General features: G+C 42.4%; 1 protein-coding gene across 1 annotated transcript in view; it reads right to left on the bottom strand.

Moving 5' to 3' along the window:
• Nucleotides 1-5227, bottom strand: part of DENND3 (DENN domain containing 3) — a 40773-nt gene extending 35546 nt beyond the window's left edge. The window contains exon 1 of the mRNA XM_086465628.1: nucleotides 5144-5227. Coding sequence (XP_086321754.1) covers nucleotides 5144-5227 — 84 coding nt within the window. The remainder of the gene's footprint in view (nucleotides 1-5143) is intronic.
• Nucleotides 5228-18693: the final 13466 nt, after the last annotated feature.

The following is an 18693-nucleotide window of genomic DNA, read 5'->3' on the forward strand; positions in this document are numbered from 1 at the left end:
CATTTTTAGCCCTGTTTTCTCTCTATCCCTGAAATTGTGGGGTTAGAATACGTTTTTTCTTCTTCCTAAAGAATTAACCTTTCCTTCTAACTTCTTGCTTTGTATATCCTAACACAAGGGGAATACTCTGGTCATTTTCAGTAGGCAAAGAATCATTCTTCATCATTCAAAATGCACTGCATCACTATTGTGCCACTGGCATAAGAAAAATAACAAATATCAAATATGATATTTGCTCGTTTGAAGTGTTAGGATATATTTAAGCTATAAAAACAAACACTGGTAGTAAGAGAAACCAAGTAACAAATAAATGAAAACAAAACTAGCTGAACTTCCTAGATGACTCTTTGCTCAACTTTACGAAAAGCTAGATTTTAACTCAGAATAAAAAAAAAAGAATTTTTTTAGCAAAAGAACATAGTAGGCGGCTTTGTAAAGTACTACTGCACTGAAAGCCCTTGCTGCCTTGCTATGAAAAACCTGTGGAGGAAGCAATTAGAAGAGAGATTTCCTTGTACTTGGGAGCACTTTCTGTATTCCTGACCACAGAGTAGAGACAAGCAGTTGCATTTTCACTTATCTCACAGCAATTTTAATTGCTCCTGCAAGGTCAAAACAGCAAGTAGAAGCTTTGCTCGAACAACGGATATTTGGAAACAGGAAAGGCGAACCTCAGTGTGACTAAAAAGTTGTTCCGTTTTCAACTTTTTGCTAACTGATTCAAAGGCAGATGAAGCACACCTTCAGACACGTATTGAAGATTTTTCTTGAGAATCAATGCTGGCCTCTCTCATCTCTTCCCTACTTTTTAAAATAGCTACAACATCCATAGCTCTATTACTTCACTGAAGCCAATCTTCCACCGTCCAAGTTACGGAACAGAAAGTCTCAGCTTATTTGTCCAAGATGAGTCCACCAGTAGTCTTCTTTTCATTTGAGCATGAAAAATGAAAAGGAATACATACCTTGATGATATATTAGTTGATGCATCTTAAGTTCCACCATATTCTATAATAGGATACTTGAAAGAAAGTACTTCAATAAAAATAAGAAGCAAAACCCCACTCTTTTAGAACACACAGAGTCTGAACTAGAAAGAAGTTAGAGTGGAAAAGACAAAAGTTCAGGTAAGTATCCACGGGGACAGACAAAAGATAGCAATGACTTTAAAAAGCACGTTACAAATCGGGGTACCAAGTGCCGCATCCTGCCACGCTAAAAACTTTTAAGGGACCTTTTTCTTAGGTGGCAGCTGACATCCATTTCAAGTGAAGAAACTGGAAACACAGATAAATCCAACATGATCACTCTCAAAGTAACATGCAGCTAAACATTTTGGAATGAAATTAAGAACTAAGGCTCAGCCCTGAGGCTCTTATGCAAGAAAAACACAGACCTACTCAAATAGAAGCAATCTTAACTTGGCAGATTTGCCCTGCAGAGGTTTTTGTACAAAGTTGCTTTGACAGGGCAATCCCCGACTTACATTGAAGGCATCTCTGTGCTACAAAGTGCTGGATCACAGCCAGCGATTTAAGGGCCTCACAGAGCAGCAGCTTCTAAAATGGCAGGTCCTTGATGTCTTGAACTACAACAAAAACGCTAAACACCCTTTTTTTTCCCCACAGAACGGCACTGTCAGCGCTGTCGCTGACCCGGTGAATCAGTCGTCAGCATTCAAGCCAGCTCGTATTAACGTCTATGACCAAAGTCATATTTTCTTACCCTTTCAGTTCAGGGATAGTGAATAGGCAGCAAGAGAACAATATTCACTTGTTTCTACTATTCTTTAAACATTTTGCATTCCCTGCTTCTACTGTTACTTCTTCATTTTGAAATGTTTCTCTTTTGTCTCTTTTTACTATCAAATGTTCTTGCATCATACACAGCTTCTTATAAACACTAATGCCTTTTCTTTCCTGTAATTCAGCAAGATTCCAGAAGTCAGGGATTTTATTCCATCGCCATTTACTGATTATGTTCCTGTAACAATGGTGCCACATAGGACATAGACAAGAGACAGCCTTTTTACAACAACCACACTATTTTAGACACAAACAAGAAGTAGTGTGTTGAAACTGCAGATCAGAGCATGATCTCAGCTATTTGACGTTTCCTTGATCTCATTCTCCTCTTCCCACCACTGAAGAATCACAGAATGGCAGGGGTTGGAAGGGACCTCTGGAGATCATCTAGTCCAACCCCCCTGCCAGAGCAGGATCACGTACAGCAGGTTGCACAGGACTGCATCCAGGTGGGTTTTGAATATCTCGAGGGAAGGAGACTCCACAGCCTCCCTGGGCAGCCTGTTCCAGTGCTCTGCCACCCCTAATGTAAAGAAGTTTTTCCTCATGTTGAGGCGGAACATCCTGTGCTACAGTTTGTACCCATTGCCCCGTGTCCTGTCACTGGGCATCACTGTGAAGAGCCTGGCCCCATCCTTTTGACATCCACCCTTCAGATATTTATAAGCATTGATAAGGTCCCCTCTCAGTCTTCTCTTCTCCAGGCTAAAAAGCCCCAGGTCTCTCAGCCTTTCCTCATAAGAGAGATAAGAGAGAAGAAGTTAATTTCATTTTGAATGTCATGAAAGAACTGGCTTCTTTAACGAATAATTGGGCAGGGAAACGAATGAAGCCTTAGAAAAATTAGGTTGGAAGGGACTTCTGGAGGTTCTAGTGCAATAATATGCTCAAAGCAATGATAACTTTGAAGTTAGATCAGGATGCTCTGGATGTCATCCAGTCAAGTTTCAGAAACCTTTTAGGAAGGAGATTCTTCCCCCCTTGTGCTCCAGCCCTCACACAGCTTAGCTTCTTCTGGTCTCGCTCCCATTCGTCAGAAGTATCAAGGCACCCCAATGTGGGACAGGATTCCAGATGCAGCCTCAAGAGTGTTCAGCAGTAACAATTAATAGCATAATCTCTTCCCTTCACCTGTGAGCCTCGGTCCTGATGATGCAGTCATGACAATTACTTTTCTCTGCCACACACACACACTTCTGACTACGCTTAACTTGATCAGACCTCATTTCTTTTGCACAACTTGACACCCAGGGAGTTACTACAGAAGGCGGCAAAAATTGGTTTGGTGGTTACGTCTGCATTAGCAGGGCCAGCAAGCATGAGGCAGACGCTGTAAGAGACAAGATCTGTACCACTGACTGTGGCAGGCAGATACAGAACCCAATGATGGAGCCAACAGGAAGAGCTGAGCCATCTCAGACAGCTTGCACATCGTACTTGTCATCTCAAAACCCAGCTTTATAGCTGAAGATAACTTTGGGGAAAGAAGTCTTATCAAAGATGGCTGTATGATCTTCACTATTGCTCATCTATCTCATTCTTACAAAACACTCACTTCCAACATTAAAAAAGTAATCTCTAGCTGAAAGTAGTAGCCTTTCATCTCTTCAAATTGAAATCTTGTGATTTCAATTATCTTGGCAATAAAAATAATTGATGGGTGACAGCCCATAAACTTCAGTTTCATAAGCTTCAATGCAAAACTGTGTCTTTTTTCCCAGAATTGCCATTGACAACATGTCAGTCATGTAAGACTCTTCTTACTTTGGGGGTGGGTTATATCATGTCCCTGATGACTTCATTGACTTTATTACTCCATATTGCAGTGAAGTTAAGAATGCAGACACACTCGTAAGAAGAAGATCTGAAGCACTATTAAGACTTTTACCCTGCTGTTTCACCTGTAAATATCATCAGAGGTCCACTACTTTCCACTGAAATGTTCTTATTTTCTGTCAATAAGGTCTCTTCTTTCTACGTTCACTGAAATTAGACACAAAACATATTCCACCATTTCCTCATGTAGATAGTGCTGCAGAAGGAAAAGGAAGTGGAGTAAATCTATAAACTTGCCCTAAGACAGTGATTGAAATCCCTGCGGTGTAACTGCTTGCAGGGACATTACCACAGTTAATACTGACAAGCACAGGGACCACTTTCCTTTCTGACACTATTTTATATCTTAAGCAAAGAAACAATTCAAAACCTTTAGCGTGATGGGAATATCAGAATGGCTTCTACCTTTCGTAGCACATTTCTTATTTGTTTTTCTACTTTTTTTTGGAAGCCACAAGATCAAACTGAGCAGACTGGAACAAAAAAGAAATTCCCCTTCTTTTGGGTTTACTTCTCATGCAGATGCCAAAACAACACATACGCACCGATTTAAAAAGTCTGGTGGCGACATTTACGGCACAGCTATTTCCCCAATTTGAATGTACACATGAACGAGATCCTGGAATTTGAACCTCTGCTTAGCTGATATCACCTAAGAAACTGACATCAGCAAAAGCCATCTGTCCACTGAGCGAGTGAGCAGCAACAAGTTTAACAAAGACTTCTTTATCTAATGCTATTAGAGCGCACAATCAAATTCAAGTGCAAGCAAGACAACCGAGATCCCTGGGAGCAACTTGGATTTTCAGCACATGCTGGCACCACAGCTACTCCCACAGCTCATAGGTATGTAACAAAACCGTCAGTACATTTCAACAAAGGCAAAGCAGGAAGGAGTTTAATTGTTAACTCATATGTGAAGTGGCTATAGTCATAAACAAATCATAAACCACATATTCAAAGCAGAAACCAACCCATGAACAGCTGCAGTATCTGAATTGCTCAAGTTGTGTCAAACAGAAAGTACTAAGCCCACAGGGATTTAGACCTCATGTTGTCCTAAGGGTACAAGTTACCAGGCTTTGGTCCCCTGTATTTAGCTTTTATCTCCAAGGGAAGACGGGAAACGGGATAACAATCAGCGAAGGATATGCATTGTTCAAGCATTTTGCTGTGCCTGCTCACAGAAAGTTACATCGCATTCTTCATCTAAGCTCAGACCTCTGAAAAAGTATCATTACTTAACACCACTACCAAACTCTCCCCACTTTGTTGATGACCGCCTGCCAAAACAAGTTTTCTTTAAAGTATTTCAGCTCTATCCAACGATAACAGCAACAACGCAGCCCAATAATTTCAGTCAAGTGCGCACAGGGCAGAGGCCCGGCCGGGGAGGAGCTGACCCGGCTCAGACTCCGGGCAGAAACCCGCGCTGACAGAAGCTGCCCCACAGCCCAGGCCGGCACTGCCGAGCCCGCCCGCCCGCCCGGCCCCCCCCTCACCTGGAGGAGCGCTCTCACTCGCTCCCTAGGCACACCGACCAGCAGGCAGATCTCCAGCAGGCCCGAGGGCAGCACGTCCTCCATGGCACGGCGGGCCAGGGGCGGCCGGCACAGCGGGCTGCGGCGCCTCCTTCCCCCAGGGCCGTTTGGCCGCTCCCCGTGGGCCGGACCGCGCTTGGGCGGGGCGGGGCGGGGGGAAAGCGCCCGCTCCCTCGCACAGCGTCCCGCCTCGACCCGCAAGTTAACGCGTGCTTTGATTAGTCCTCTCCCCCGTCGCTCTGAGGACACATGACCAATCAGAATAGCAGCGCGTGTCTGCGGCGGCCTCACCGGCCGGGCGGGGACAGAGCATTGCACCTCACCGCCTGTTGGCGGGCGGGGCGCGTGAGCTGAGGGCTGAGGGCTGCGGAGGGCGTTAACGGTGGCCCCGCCGTTGGGCGGTGGTTGCGGGTCGCCGCGGGTGCCTCTCTCCTCCCCTGGCCGTCCTGCCCCGCTGGGAGGCCTCCCGGCCCACGGGGGGAATTCATTTTTCCGCCGGCCAACCACGGGCCGATTTGCCGGTGGGGCTGTTCGCCCGGAGGGCTGAGGTGCCTGAGGGCTGCCCGGCGCCGACGCCTCAGGGGTAGGTGAAGTCATGGTCTGGCGGTTTGGTGAGTGGTGCCATTCCCTCCTGTTTGCTCCAGGTGACTCAGCAGGGTTATGTGACTGCCACTAAATAGGAGTCTTGTATTTATCGTGGGTCATAGTTTCAGCACAGAGCTGATGGCAGACTGCGTGTGCTTTCACCTCTGGAGCAGTAGGGTTCTCAGTGGAGCTGCCTCACAGCAGAGAAACAACCCAGGGCGCTCCAGGATTTCTTTTTGATCTGTTTAAATAGACAATGAGTCACTCTGTATGTATTGGTTCTGCGTAGATCTTCACTGAGAGAAATGTTTCCTCTGGGACCAGCGCATATGGTACCTGAAACTGTGGGGAGCAGTTTCTCTGAGACTGAAGATGTAGTTTCTTCACAGCCACAAACTTCTTTTGCAGCCTAGTGTTCATGTATTTTAAATGCGAAAAAATCCCAGTATAAATGGCTCCAGGCTTTCACGAGTTTGTTAGCCATCCAGGGTTCCGAACAGACTTCTTCAAAAAGTACAAAGAACATCAGAAACACAAGGCATGGTCTTCATGGGGATTTTATTTGCATTTTTGTGGTGTTAAAGCTCAGGATTATATGGCTTCCGGTGTTTGCAAGTTTAGGGGAAGTCACAAATGCAGAATATAGGAAACTATGTTTATATAGCACTGACTAAAAGAAGGAAATTCATGAAAACCTGGAAGTTCGGGGTCACTTCTTCAAAGTGATAGAAGAAGCTCATGGGCTCAAAGATGTTATGTTAATGAACTTCAAAGTCATAAGGGATTGTTAAAATCATCTTATCTAGCTTGTGTAGCCCAGGCCACAGAATCACAGTGATTCCTGTATTAAATTTGTAACTTCTGGCTGATGCCGTGGGTTCCTGCAATAGGGATTACTAACAGTCACTGTTAAAAGTTAGGCATCTCATTTTTAGTTTTGCTGTTTAGCTTAGCTTTTTGCTACTGGATCATGTTACAGTTTGCCTGCTGTTTGTACAGATTCTTATGACAAGAAGTTTTCTCTTTGCAGAGTTCAAGATTATTAATCTCAATTTGTTTTTATGAGATTATACAACTCATACTTTTAAAATTTTTTTCCTAACCACTTCTGTGCATGTTTTCTCAACCTTTTCAAATCTTTCCAATGTTCTTTTTGAATTACGGACACCAAAAATAGGCTTTACTATTGCTGAATATACAGTGGTATGTCACATTGCTATTTTCTAACTGATATCCCCACCGAATTAAAACAGAGAAAGACTGATGTATGAATCATTAAAAAAAAAGGTGTAAGGTATAACTTGTTATCCCCTGTAACCCTGTACAGTTTTCTTAGGGTTGTTACTTCCAACATGACAGTCCTACGTCTTCCATTCATTGACCTATGACTATGACCGAGCATTTGACCACATTAAAAGAAAATTACAAATGAACCAGGGCTATTAAGCAATCCAGGTCACCTGTAATTAATTAATCTCTGTCACGATTAGTTTCTGATTTCTCTGCTATCTGCAATGATAAATACTGGATGATTCTTGTTCATAATTAATGTAGCCCTCAAAGCAAGGATACAGTGAAGTTATTACCGAAACAGAAGTACAAGATGAAAGGTACTAATGTGAATCTGATAAAATCTCAACAACTCTGGAAGTAGGAGACCTGCTATATGGAGTCACTGGTGAGAGACAAAATAATTCACAGAGCGAAGAATCCCTCTGTGCTACAAAAAGATTCATGTAGTTAAATCTTTTTTTTTTTCCCAAGAAAAATTGTCAACTGAGGAAGAAATGACAGATTTTATTATGTGTTTTCTTTTTGCAAGATCACAAATACAGTAAACGTTTGTTTGTTTGGTAACTATCTGGGGTGGTACTCAGCTGCTTAGAGCTATATGCAGAAAAAGCTGCTGATCTTGATCTATCCTCAACAGGATATATCCAGCTTTATCAGACCTGAGGGACATATCTGAATAATTAAGATTCCCTTGACATAGAAATGTAATTCAGCTTCCAAAAACAGTGTTTATGTTTTAGCTAGACTGCCTCCATTAAGAGGAGAAAATAATTTTACAAGTCATGTATGTCTTTGATGTCATCTTGCTTATAAAATATAACCCACCCAATCAGATGAGAAGCCTTGAGCTGCCTCTAGCTTTAACAAGGCCACCCTCAAATCCCATACTCATAGGTGATACAATACAGCCTTCCGTGTTCAACCATACATTTGAAATACTTTCCAAAATCATCTCCAGACTTCCACCCTCATGTCTTTCAAATTACTGCTGTAAATTAGGAACTGCAAGTGGGATTTGTCTGGCAGCTGTGCTGTAGACTGCATGGAAATGGTTGAGTTGCTCTCCATGAACCCCGAAGGGAGCTCTGAGTGACATGTTGAGTTGTAGATGCCTATACTGCAAACACCTCAGTCTTGAGGGATATGGGCCAGGTGAAGAGTAGAGTCAGGACTCTGAATTTTAGGAGAGCAAGCTTTCAGTTTTTTAAGGAATTGGTGAATGGGACCCACTGGGAAACTGCTTTTGAGCTGAAAAGAGACATTGTTCTTCTAGCACAAGAGCTCTCAATTCCCATGTGTAAGAAATCAAGCAAGGGAGGCGGCATGGGTCAGTAAGGACCTCCTTATCCCACTAAAGTGTAAGGAGGAAATGCTCAAGTAGTGGAACAAGGGACATGTATCCTGGAAAGAATATAGGGACACTGCTGAGATGTGTAGGGGTGGGATTAGCAAAGCTAAAGGCACAGTGGGAGCTGAATTTGTCAAGGGATGTGAAGAATAAGAAGAAGGGCCAAAACCGGAAGATTAAAGAAAGAGTACACACACACCCCTCCCCCCCAGATAAGTAATACAGGAGAACTGGTGAAAACCGACATGGAGAAGGCTGAGGTACTCAACATTTTTTTGCCTTAGTTTTCAATGGTAATCTCTCTTCCTACATCTCTCAAGCCCCTGAACCTCAAGGCAGGGACTGAAGGAATGAAGTCCCTTCTATTGTAAGTGAAGATCGGGTTCAAGACCACCTGAGGAATCTGAACATACATGAGTCTGTGGGACCTGGAGGAGATGCATCCCAGAGTCCTGAGGGAATTGGCTGATGCAGTTGCCAAGCCACTCTCTGTCATACTTGAAAAGTCATGGCAGTCAGGTGAAGTCCTCAGGGAAACATCATGCCATGTTTAAAAGGGAGGACCCTCAGAACTACCAACCAGCGAGCCTCACCTCTGTCCCTGGGAAGATCATGGAGCAGATCCTCCTGGAAGACATGTCAAAACATATGGAAGACAGGGACGTGATTAGAAACAGCCACCATGGCTTCACCAAGGGCAAATTGTGCCTAACTAATCTGGTGACCTTCTACGATGGAGTGGCTGCATCACCAGACAAGGTAAGAGCTACAGATGTCATCTACCTGGACTTCTGTAAGGCCTTTGGTATGGTCCCATACAGCATTCTTCACTCTAAATAGGAGAGATGTGGGTTTGGTGGATGGGCTGTTAGGCAGATAAAGAATTGGTTGGATGGTTGCATCCAAAGCTCAATGTCCAAATGGAAATCAGTAACAAGTAGTGTCCCTCAGAGGTCCATACTGAGACCAGTACTATTTAATGTCTTCATCAGTGACATAGACAGTGGGATTGAGTGCACCCTCAGCAACTCTGCGAATGACAAGACACCAAGCTGAGTGGTGCAGTTGATTTGCTTGAGGGAAGGGAGGCCAGCCAGAGGGACCTTGACGGGCTTGAGGAGTGGGCCCACGTGAACCTCATGAAGTTCAACAAGGCCAGGTGCAAGGTCCTGCACCTGAGTTGGGGCAATCCCCAGTGTCAGTACAGACTGGGTGATGAGTGGATTGAGAGCAGCCCTGCAGAGAAGGACTTGGGGGCGCTGGTGGATGAAAAAGTGGACCTGAGCCAGCAATGTGCACATGCAGCCCACAAAGCAGATTGTATCCTGGGCTGCGTCAAAAGCAGTGTGGCCAGCAGGTTGAGGGAGGTGATTCTCCCCCTCTACTCTGCTCTGGTGAGACCCCACCTGGAGTACTGTGTCCAGCTCTGGAAATCCCAGCACAAGAAAGACATGGACATGTTAGAGCAGGTCCAGAGGAAGGCCATGGAAAAGGTCAGAGGGCCAGAGCACCTCTGCTGTGAAGAAAGACAGAAAGAGTTGGGGTTGTTCAGCCTGGAGAAGAGAAGGCTCCAGGGAGACCTTATTGCAGCCTTTCAATATGTAAATGGGGCCTACAAGAAAGACAGAGAGAGTCTTTTTACCAAGGCCTGTCGTGACAGGACAAGGGGCAATGGTTTCAAACTGAAAGAGGGTAGATTTAGGTTGGAGATAAGGAAGAATTATTTTACAGTGAGGGTGGTGAGACACTGGAACAGGTTGCCCAGAGAAATTGTAGATGCCCCATCCTCAGAAGTGTTCAAGGCCAGGCTGGTCAGAGCTTTGAGCAACCTGATCTGGTGAAAGATGTTCCTGCCCAGGGCAGGGAGGTTGGACTAGACAACCTTTAAATGTCCCTAAATGAGCACTAAATGATTCCATTTAGTGAGATGGATCCTAGCCCATGTAATAGTGAAGTCATGCAATATAACTTCATCGTAGCATCTTTGCTCACATATGTATCTTCTTTTATCTTTGATACCCATAATATAGGAGTGAGTCCACAACAGTTATGTGTTCTCTCCCAGTGGATACGCTAAAACAACCTGATAACAACAGCTCTGTGGTAAAGCTGAGAAAGGAATTTGCTTTCCAGAAGTTCTAGGACTGTAAGCCATAAAGTGCCTAAGTCACTTAAGGAGTTTCAAAACATTATGGTTATTGGGCATGTTCTTTTAGTGCTGATTTTTATTCATGCTTGTCCATCTTTTCAAATATTGAGAACTATATGTAGGCTAACTCAGGACTTCACACATGAACTCTTGCAGAGTTGCACATGATGTGTAGCAACCAAGATCACTGCTAAATCTTGTACTCCGTGTTGGGGTGCTGTAAGTGAAAAGGGTCGCAAGCATGTGAAAAGGTCACACTTGCAGGGAGGAGCAAACCAGACAGGTGACCCAAAACTGACCAACTAACTATCCCATCCCATATACGTCATATTCAGTAGAGAGCTGAGGGATCACGAGGGTCAAGCTGTCTTCCTCGATGGCCGACATCAGAGGAGGACTCCGTCAGTTCTTCTGTCTTCGATCCCAATCTGTGCATTCCTGGATCCAGTTCCTGAATCCAGCTCCTGCATCCTCTCTGCTGCCGAGTCCAGCCTGGGACTTCCTCAGTGCCAGCCCTGCAGTGTCAGTGGTGACGTATTGTCATCAGGGGAGCTGGTTTCGGATTTGGTTTGTTTTGGTATATATGTCATTATTTTTCTTATTTTATTATTATCATCTTTTATCATTATTGTTTCATTAAAGCTGTTACATTTCTTTTCCAAACTGTAAGTTTCTCTCCCTTACTCTCTGTCCTTTCCCCTTCTGGGAGGGGAGAGGGGTTAATAGCGTCTGTTATTCATTAGTGGCTGGCCCAGCCTCAACCCTTGACAATGAGGACTACAGCAATTTCCTTTTGAAACTGAGCATAGACATCATTTGTATTCTGCAGGCTTACTGATAGTTGCTCAGTTCAATATCCTCTCTTTCGCTTACGATGAAGTATCTTTAGATGAGAACTGAAACTCAGACCACTGCGTCCTTCCTTTACCTGGCTCACAGGGATATACATCTCTGTGTCTATGCTAAGCAAGATTGCATAGGTAAAGGTAAGTCTTTATTCCATCTGGTCAGACATGTGTGCTCTAGCCGTAGAGGGGACAGGAAGTACAGCATGAAGTACACTAGTACAGCATGAAGTACGCTGCTCTAGAATGTATCAGGCAGCTCTTTGCAGAGTAGAAGTCCATGAGGAAACACCGCATCTCAGGATTTTATACCTTTTGTCTCTAAAATCAGTTCTCATTAACAAGGTCATTCATAGGGGGAAGGATTTATTTTTAACAAAACTCAGGTAGGTCAACTTGACATATTCTCTTCAACTTTAGCATTTCTCACTTTATATTCCTTCTTCCAGAGTAATGAAGCAGGAGAATTCCATGAATCTGCAGAGAAAGATCCTTGTTGGCAGATATAACATTTCTTTCATTGCAGGACAATACACTTTCTAAATTTACACTGATATTAGCAGCCAAGCAACCACTCGGTAACTGACTATGCAAATTGAATCATTATTTTCAAACTAGAGCTCTGCACAGTCTTAAAATTCCTCTCTCAGTGTCTCAGGCATTTATTCCCATTCTTCATAATGCTACAAAAACCTACTATGAAAATTCTTTATTGTCCAACTGAGTGCAATGACTTTGACTGTGCTATTATTCTGTAAAAGGTCATCAGGTTCGGCGTGATTTGTCCACATACGTGGAAGGGCTTTGTCATGGTTCTCCACTACCTCTGAGTAAGGCAGTGCAAGTAGTGAAAACAGGTAGTGGTGAAGTCTGCCATTTCACCCTGGGAATGCTCTTCAAGGACCTGAGCTAGTACCTGTGCCCTCCACTACAGTGTGCACTATGGGCATGTCCTAGAACCATCGGCAGCAGTCTTTTTAACCTGCAAAAATACCAGATTCTGTGTGCAGAATACTCTTTGGTTTATATTATGGCTGTAATTAATTACTTTAATGTCTGCCATCTCCTTTTAAACATAAAGATAGATCAAGCCACGCTGTGAATGAGGGTAGGATAAGGGTGGGAGAGAAGGGTGCTGTAACCACACATGTGCAGCGATGTCAAGTGACCTGGTGTTTGTGCCCCACCAGGGAGGGAGAGAGTGCTAATGAGGAGAAAAATGTCTCCTTAGCCCCACTGTCATCCCATAACCTAATAAAAGTTTCTGCAAAGGACTGTAGGACAACCATATGCAAGACCAGGAGAAAGAGATAAACCAGAATGAATTCAGCAGAGAGCTGCCAAGATGGTCAGGGCTGAAGGCCTTGCTCTGTGAGGAGAGTCTAAGGCAACAGAGCTGGAGAAGAGGTGGCTTATGGGGAACCAAGAGCAGCCCCAGTACCTACAGGGAGATGATCAAGAAGACAGAGCGAGGCTCTTTACCAAGGTGCATAGCCAGAGGTGGATAAACAACAGTCATAAACTGAAACGGGAAGTACTGTCTGCATCTAAGGAAAATAGTTTTCATTCTGAGAGTAGCTGAGCACCTCCATCTTTAGAGGTTTTCAAGAAGAGCCTGAATAAAGCCACGAGCAAACTGGTCTGACCTGCTATTTGACCCTGCTTTGAGCAGGAGGTTGGACTAGAGATCTCCTGAGGGCCTTTCCGACCTGGATGATTCTGTCATTCTCAGGGACTCTGTGTACAAATACAGCAAGAGAGTTTAACTTTTTATATGAAGGAAACAAAAATGTTTCAGTTCCAGTCAACCAAGTAGGGAAAATCCTTAACCAGTTGTACAGTCAATGACCTTTCAATTTAACGCATTTTTTTTTGTGATGGGATAACTGAGGCCCAAGGAAATAGCTTTGGGTGTCAATGCAACATTTATTCCTCATCGTCTCTATATTTCTTTTCAGGAGGCTGGCTGTAGTTTTATTTTTCTAAGAAAAAAAAATGAATCTGTTGAAAGCCCTGGGGGGGCACAGGGGGAAAGCTGAGTTTTATCACAGCCCCTGCATCTAGACAAATGTAGCAACACTAAGCTGTCAGGTGTTGGCAAAGAACCAGACTAATGTGAGTGCTCTGAATATTAGAAACGCTTTGCATTGTAAATATTGTGAGATATTCCTGAGGCTACAGAAGAGCTTATTCCTGAATCTAATCACTCTAGGGTCAGTTTTAGCAGTGTTTTATTTATGTGGGATGCATAACATGTCCCTCAAATCTGACTTGCTTAACATGACATTTATTATACTTCCAGTTCTTTACCATCTGGCACAATCTCATGCAGCCAAAGAGATTTTGCAGCTGCTTTTGTAGTAGCATTAAGACTTCATAACATTTGTCCTTTCACTGCAGTGCAGTAAAAGTGCAGGTTCCGAATCACTGAGGTGGTGGGACAAGAAAGAGGAGAGGTCAATTAGTGCACAATGGTAGACAGTCAGATACAGAAAATAAAATTCCAGGTAGAACAGTTTTTGTGTAATAGCTTCTTGTACACATCAGTGTAGGAAACCTTAAAATACGTAAGCATGGATATCATAATTCATAACTATAAACTGCTTTTTTTTTTTTTCAAGAAATTAAGCTTGGTTTTGTCCTGGAATCTGAAGAATCTCTTGGGATGCTCCACTGTGTTCAGAAAAGATCTCTCAGTGGTTCATAGCTTGATAAAAGCACAATATAGTAAGCTTTACTGGTAATTAATGTTAGCTTAGTGAAACACACATTAAAAGCCAAACACTTTCCCTCTTGATTTTTTTTTTAGCTGTCCCTACACTACTCTCTTTATGAAAAAGCAGCATATATAAATAAAATTAACTTTTTTATATAAAACCCAATCTTCTTTACGCTTGGGAACTGTTTAAATATGATAAGGTTGTTCATTTTTAAATATTCACATTATGAGGTGGTTGGAGATTAATCCAGGTTTGGAGCCAACCAGAATACCCAACAAACAGTTGTATTTTCCATATAAAATAACTAGCTTCCAAGTGACCTCAGTTTATCCCCAGATAAAAAAGGCACCAAGAGGAACTGCAGTAAGGAAGCATACAGTGAGTCTCCTTTACAGCAGTCTAAACACAAAAAGAAGAGAATCCATGGGCCTTAGCCAGTACGGTTATGTGTAACTTGTGACCTATTTTAACTTGACAGCATTTCATGCTGATGCTCCTCGTTCTCTAGCAGGCAGGGCAACACTGTGGAGCAAGACCTCAGGAAAACCATTTCTAAGTACAGAAGGGACAGAAGGTGCCTAGAAGCGGTGAGCATGGGTCTTACCAACCTGTGTGCCTTTTCTTGATGACAAACTCTTTGGAGGAGAGGGGAGAAATGGATATCGTTTACCTGCTCACAAGGCATGAAACAGTCTCCCATCCCTGTAGCCAAGCTGAGAAGACGTGGACTGGATAGGTGGATGACAAGGTGGACCATCAGTTTCAAAGGGTTGAGAAGAACAGTTTGAAATCCAACAGCTGGTTATGAGTGGCATTCCTCAATGTTTGATACTTGGGCTTATAATACTTAGCATCTTCATCATGAACATGGACCATGGGGTGAAAGGTATCCTCAGCAAGTTTGTGGATTCCACTGTGGAGGAAGGCTGAAGGGCAGAGCTGCCATAAGAGAAGGCTATGGAGAGATCTACCTGCCATCTACCTGAAGAGGGGTTATAAAGAGCAACACAAACTCTTCTCAGAGGCACACAGGGGCAGGACAAGAGGCAACAGTTGAAAGTTCCAGCAAGGGATGTTCTGATAAAAGGAAAAAAGGTTTTCACCATGAGAGTGATTAAGCACATGAGCGGGTTCCCCAGGGAGGCAGTGTAATCTCCTTCTTTAGAGATTTTTGAAACTTGGCTGGATGTAGAGCAGGGCAACTTGATCTAACTTTGAATTTATTGCTGCTTTGAGCAAAGAGTTGGACTAGAGACCTCCAAAGGTCCCTCCTAAACAACATTAGTCTTTGATTCTATAAGCCCATGTTATTTTCTTTGCATCCAAGGGTCCTTAGAGATTTAAAAGCGCAGCAGACAGAGTTCAACCATTTGCATAGCTAAACATATCGTATACTTTTAGGTGTACTTCTGTATCACTGTAAAAGAAGTATATTTAAATACTGCCTGATATGTCAAATATAGCAATTAGGCATGTGTTGCTGTATCATGTATGACTGAAACTGGACAGAACGTAACTTCTCGTAAATAATTAGCTCCCATTTACTGCTTAAAAATCCCTGATTTGCATGAGAACATCATAGGGCAACTTCTACCATAAGAGCAGGCGTGCTGTGCTGCCCCAAGGCCAAAGAGGACTCTGCATACCTGACTATATATATATATGTATATATATATAAAGAAAAATTGCAGTAGTACAAACGCCACCCAGTAGTCTGTGCTTGTTTTCCATGTTGCACTTTTCCTAATATTAAAAAAAAAGAATTGCCAAATTAGAGGTTGGAAAACTTAATTTACAGTGTGTCCCCACTGTCTGATTTTCTATGGTTCTTGTTTATTCCTCCATAATAGCTATTTCGGTTTTCTGTAGGGTATCTGATCAGTTGAAAAGCAGAGAGAATATCTCATCTACAAAGGTGAATTATTCATCAAAGGTATTTTAAGAAATAATTTTTAGAGCAATTTAGGCTTTCTTTTCTGGCACAGCTGAATCTAATGCTATATTTCCTTATTTCAGTTTCTCTTTCTTTGGTGTTTGGAGAATTCTTCAGGGTTGATTTACCGCAAATCTTTAAGTCTCCTAGTAGGAGAAAACCACCAAAATATAACATTTCAACTTGGTGAAGCAGCATAATCTGAAATAAATAGAAATAACTGAAAATTAGAAAAGTAGGTTCATGTTCCACATGATTAACCTTATGTCTAATTTTCAAGTGTCAGAAAGAGCAAACCATTTATGACAACTCTGGCCTTCCTAGCATAAAACGATCCTTCTGAAGGGTGACTTATTAGTTTTCTGTGTTTGTAGAGCACACACAACATCAGGAGCCCAGTTTGGTCAACTGCCAAGCACTATTATAATATGTTACAGCAGCACTCATGGTGAGACAGTTTTTTATTTTTCAGGAGTTGTTGTGAATGCAAAGGCAATTATTGAATTCTAGAGTGGAAAAAGAGCTTGTCGTGTGATTTGGGAAAGGTTCTTCTTAAGAGAAGCAGTGACTCAGAAAACACTGCTCATATCTTCTGTAATATTGTCACCAAAGCTGTTCACCTACTGAGGTAAATTGGATATAAATATATAGAGAATTTTCAGAGCTTATGTTAAGTGCATTTGTATGAAAAACTAAAAATATATACAGCCCAAGCTAGAGTTGGAAACAAATTTATTAGTACTTCCACAGAGGACAGCATTTCTTTTTAAGTCCTGGCTAAAAGAGACAGACTTCTTTCGAACTCTTACATTGTGCAGTCATAAGGCTTAAACAACATTATTTTTCTGTTAGTTCTGTTCTCATCTACATTTTATGTATTGGCAAGTTCACTTGCTCCATCTTTTCTGAAATTAAGCCTTCAGCCTGCAGTTTCTTCTTCAGGATCAAGCCCACACAACTCATTATTGCATTGCAACCTTAGACGGTAAATGCCTTGGGGTTCGAGGCGGTTCTCTGAGTGTGGTACAGTTATCCTACAGAGCAGGGCACTGATCCAAGGCATGTGGATAACAGCACAACGACAATAAATAATTGCTTTCTGGTCTTTCTTTGTTAAAGTTCTGCCATTGTTTTGAAGGAAAGCTGGTTTACATCTTTCAGCAGATTGCATTTTGGCCCCTTCACCAAATGTAGCTGGAAGTGACATTAATCTAGACTGTGAAATATATCATTCTGTGCTTCCCATGTTGCACCAAAAGAGAGATAATTTTTAAAGCATGCTAGGAATGTGTAGTTTGGCACAACCACGTGAGGCATTCCCTTTCAGGCCTTTCTTCAAGCAGTGCAAGTTGCTCATAGGTCAAAAAGTTGACCATACACTGATAGAATCCATGTGTCTTTAATGACCAGGCTACATGCTTCTAGTAAAAGCTGGTTCAATAAAATTTGTTGTGCCTTTCTTTGGATACCATTACAAGAAAGCAGCATTATTTAATTAAGAAAGCACATTAGTGGAGTTCATAAATGAATCTATGAACAGATTTTCCTGCCGAGTCTATTCTTTAATTCATATTTCCTTGGGTTTTCTCCAGGATTTAACAAGATTTTTAACGGAAGCTTTCTTACAGTGCTTTGCTGCAAATATATTGCAGCACCAGTAGAGAGCTGACTGATGTGAACAAGACACGATCACCTCTTCATAATGGCATGCATGATTACCCCTGCAAATCATGTAATTATGATAAAGATTTCAAAGGAAAGAAGGTAATTTATATACGTACTGTCCAGAAACATTCAGTCTTTTGATGTGGACAAAAATCTGAATCTCAATATGGATGTCTTTAGAATTACTGCAACAAAACTGATCTGAGTTAACCAGGAAGGAATCAAAAAGGCTCTTCATAAAGCAGTGCCGAGAAAAGTGCTGCAGGGCACTGTGCTGCAGTATATATTTACCATATGTTATCGGGGCTGCATTTATTTCAAAATTAACATCTTTAAAAAGCAGCAAATTCTGTTTGGCAGAAGGCAACCCTCAGATTGAGTTTCTGAGTGATCTGGACCTATCTAAATCTTGTGAAATAACAACAGCCAAACATTCTGTTGTTCAGCTCAGCCAAAAAGCCAACCATAAACATAAACAGCACAAAAGCTTCGGCACTAAGCAGAATCTGTAATTCAGCACTGAGCCAGCTATTGAATCCCTCATACAATATTTTTGTACTCTGATTTATTTTTCATGACACCTAGATACCCCATTCAGGCTTGAAACAGCATTGATGCTTGGTGCCCTACAGACTTGTGGCATAGTCTTTTCTCCGTAGAGCTTACAGAACCAACGGCCAAGCAACATGGGCTTATTTTGTCTCTATTTTCCGAGTACAGATGGTGATCAGTTCTGCTACGTTAAAATAAATATCAGAACTTAAATATAACAGCTACATCATCCAGACAAGTGATTGCATAAATATGCAGAATTTGCAGCCTTGCTTTTGTATTAATTCTAACCATATCTCACTTACATCATCAGGCAATGTTTTCCCCCTTACTATCTTTCACTGCCAGTCTCATTTCAGACAGCAAAGCCAGCTCCAGACACATGCCGACTCTATGATAATAAAACATCCATGGCTATGTC

This window comes from Leptosomus discolor, chromosome 5 (genome assembly GCF_034619465.1).
Source record: "Leptosomus discolor isolate bLepDis1 chromosome 5, bLepDis1.hap2, whole genome shotgun sequence".
Classification (NCBI taxonomy): domain Eukaryota; kingdom Metazoa; phylum Chordata; class Aves; order Leptosomiformes; family Leptosomidae; genus Leptosomus; species Leptosomus discolor.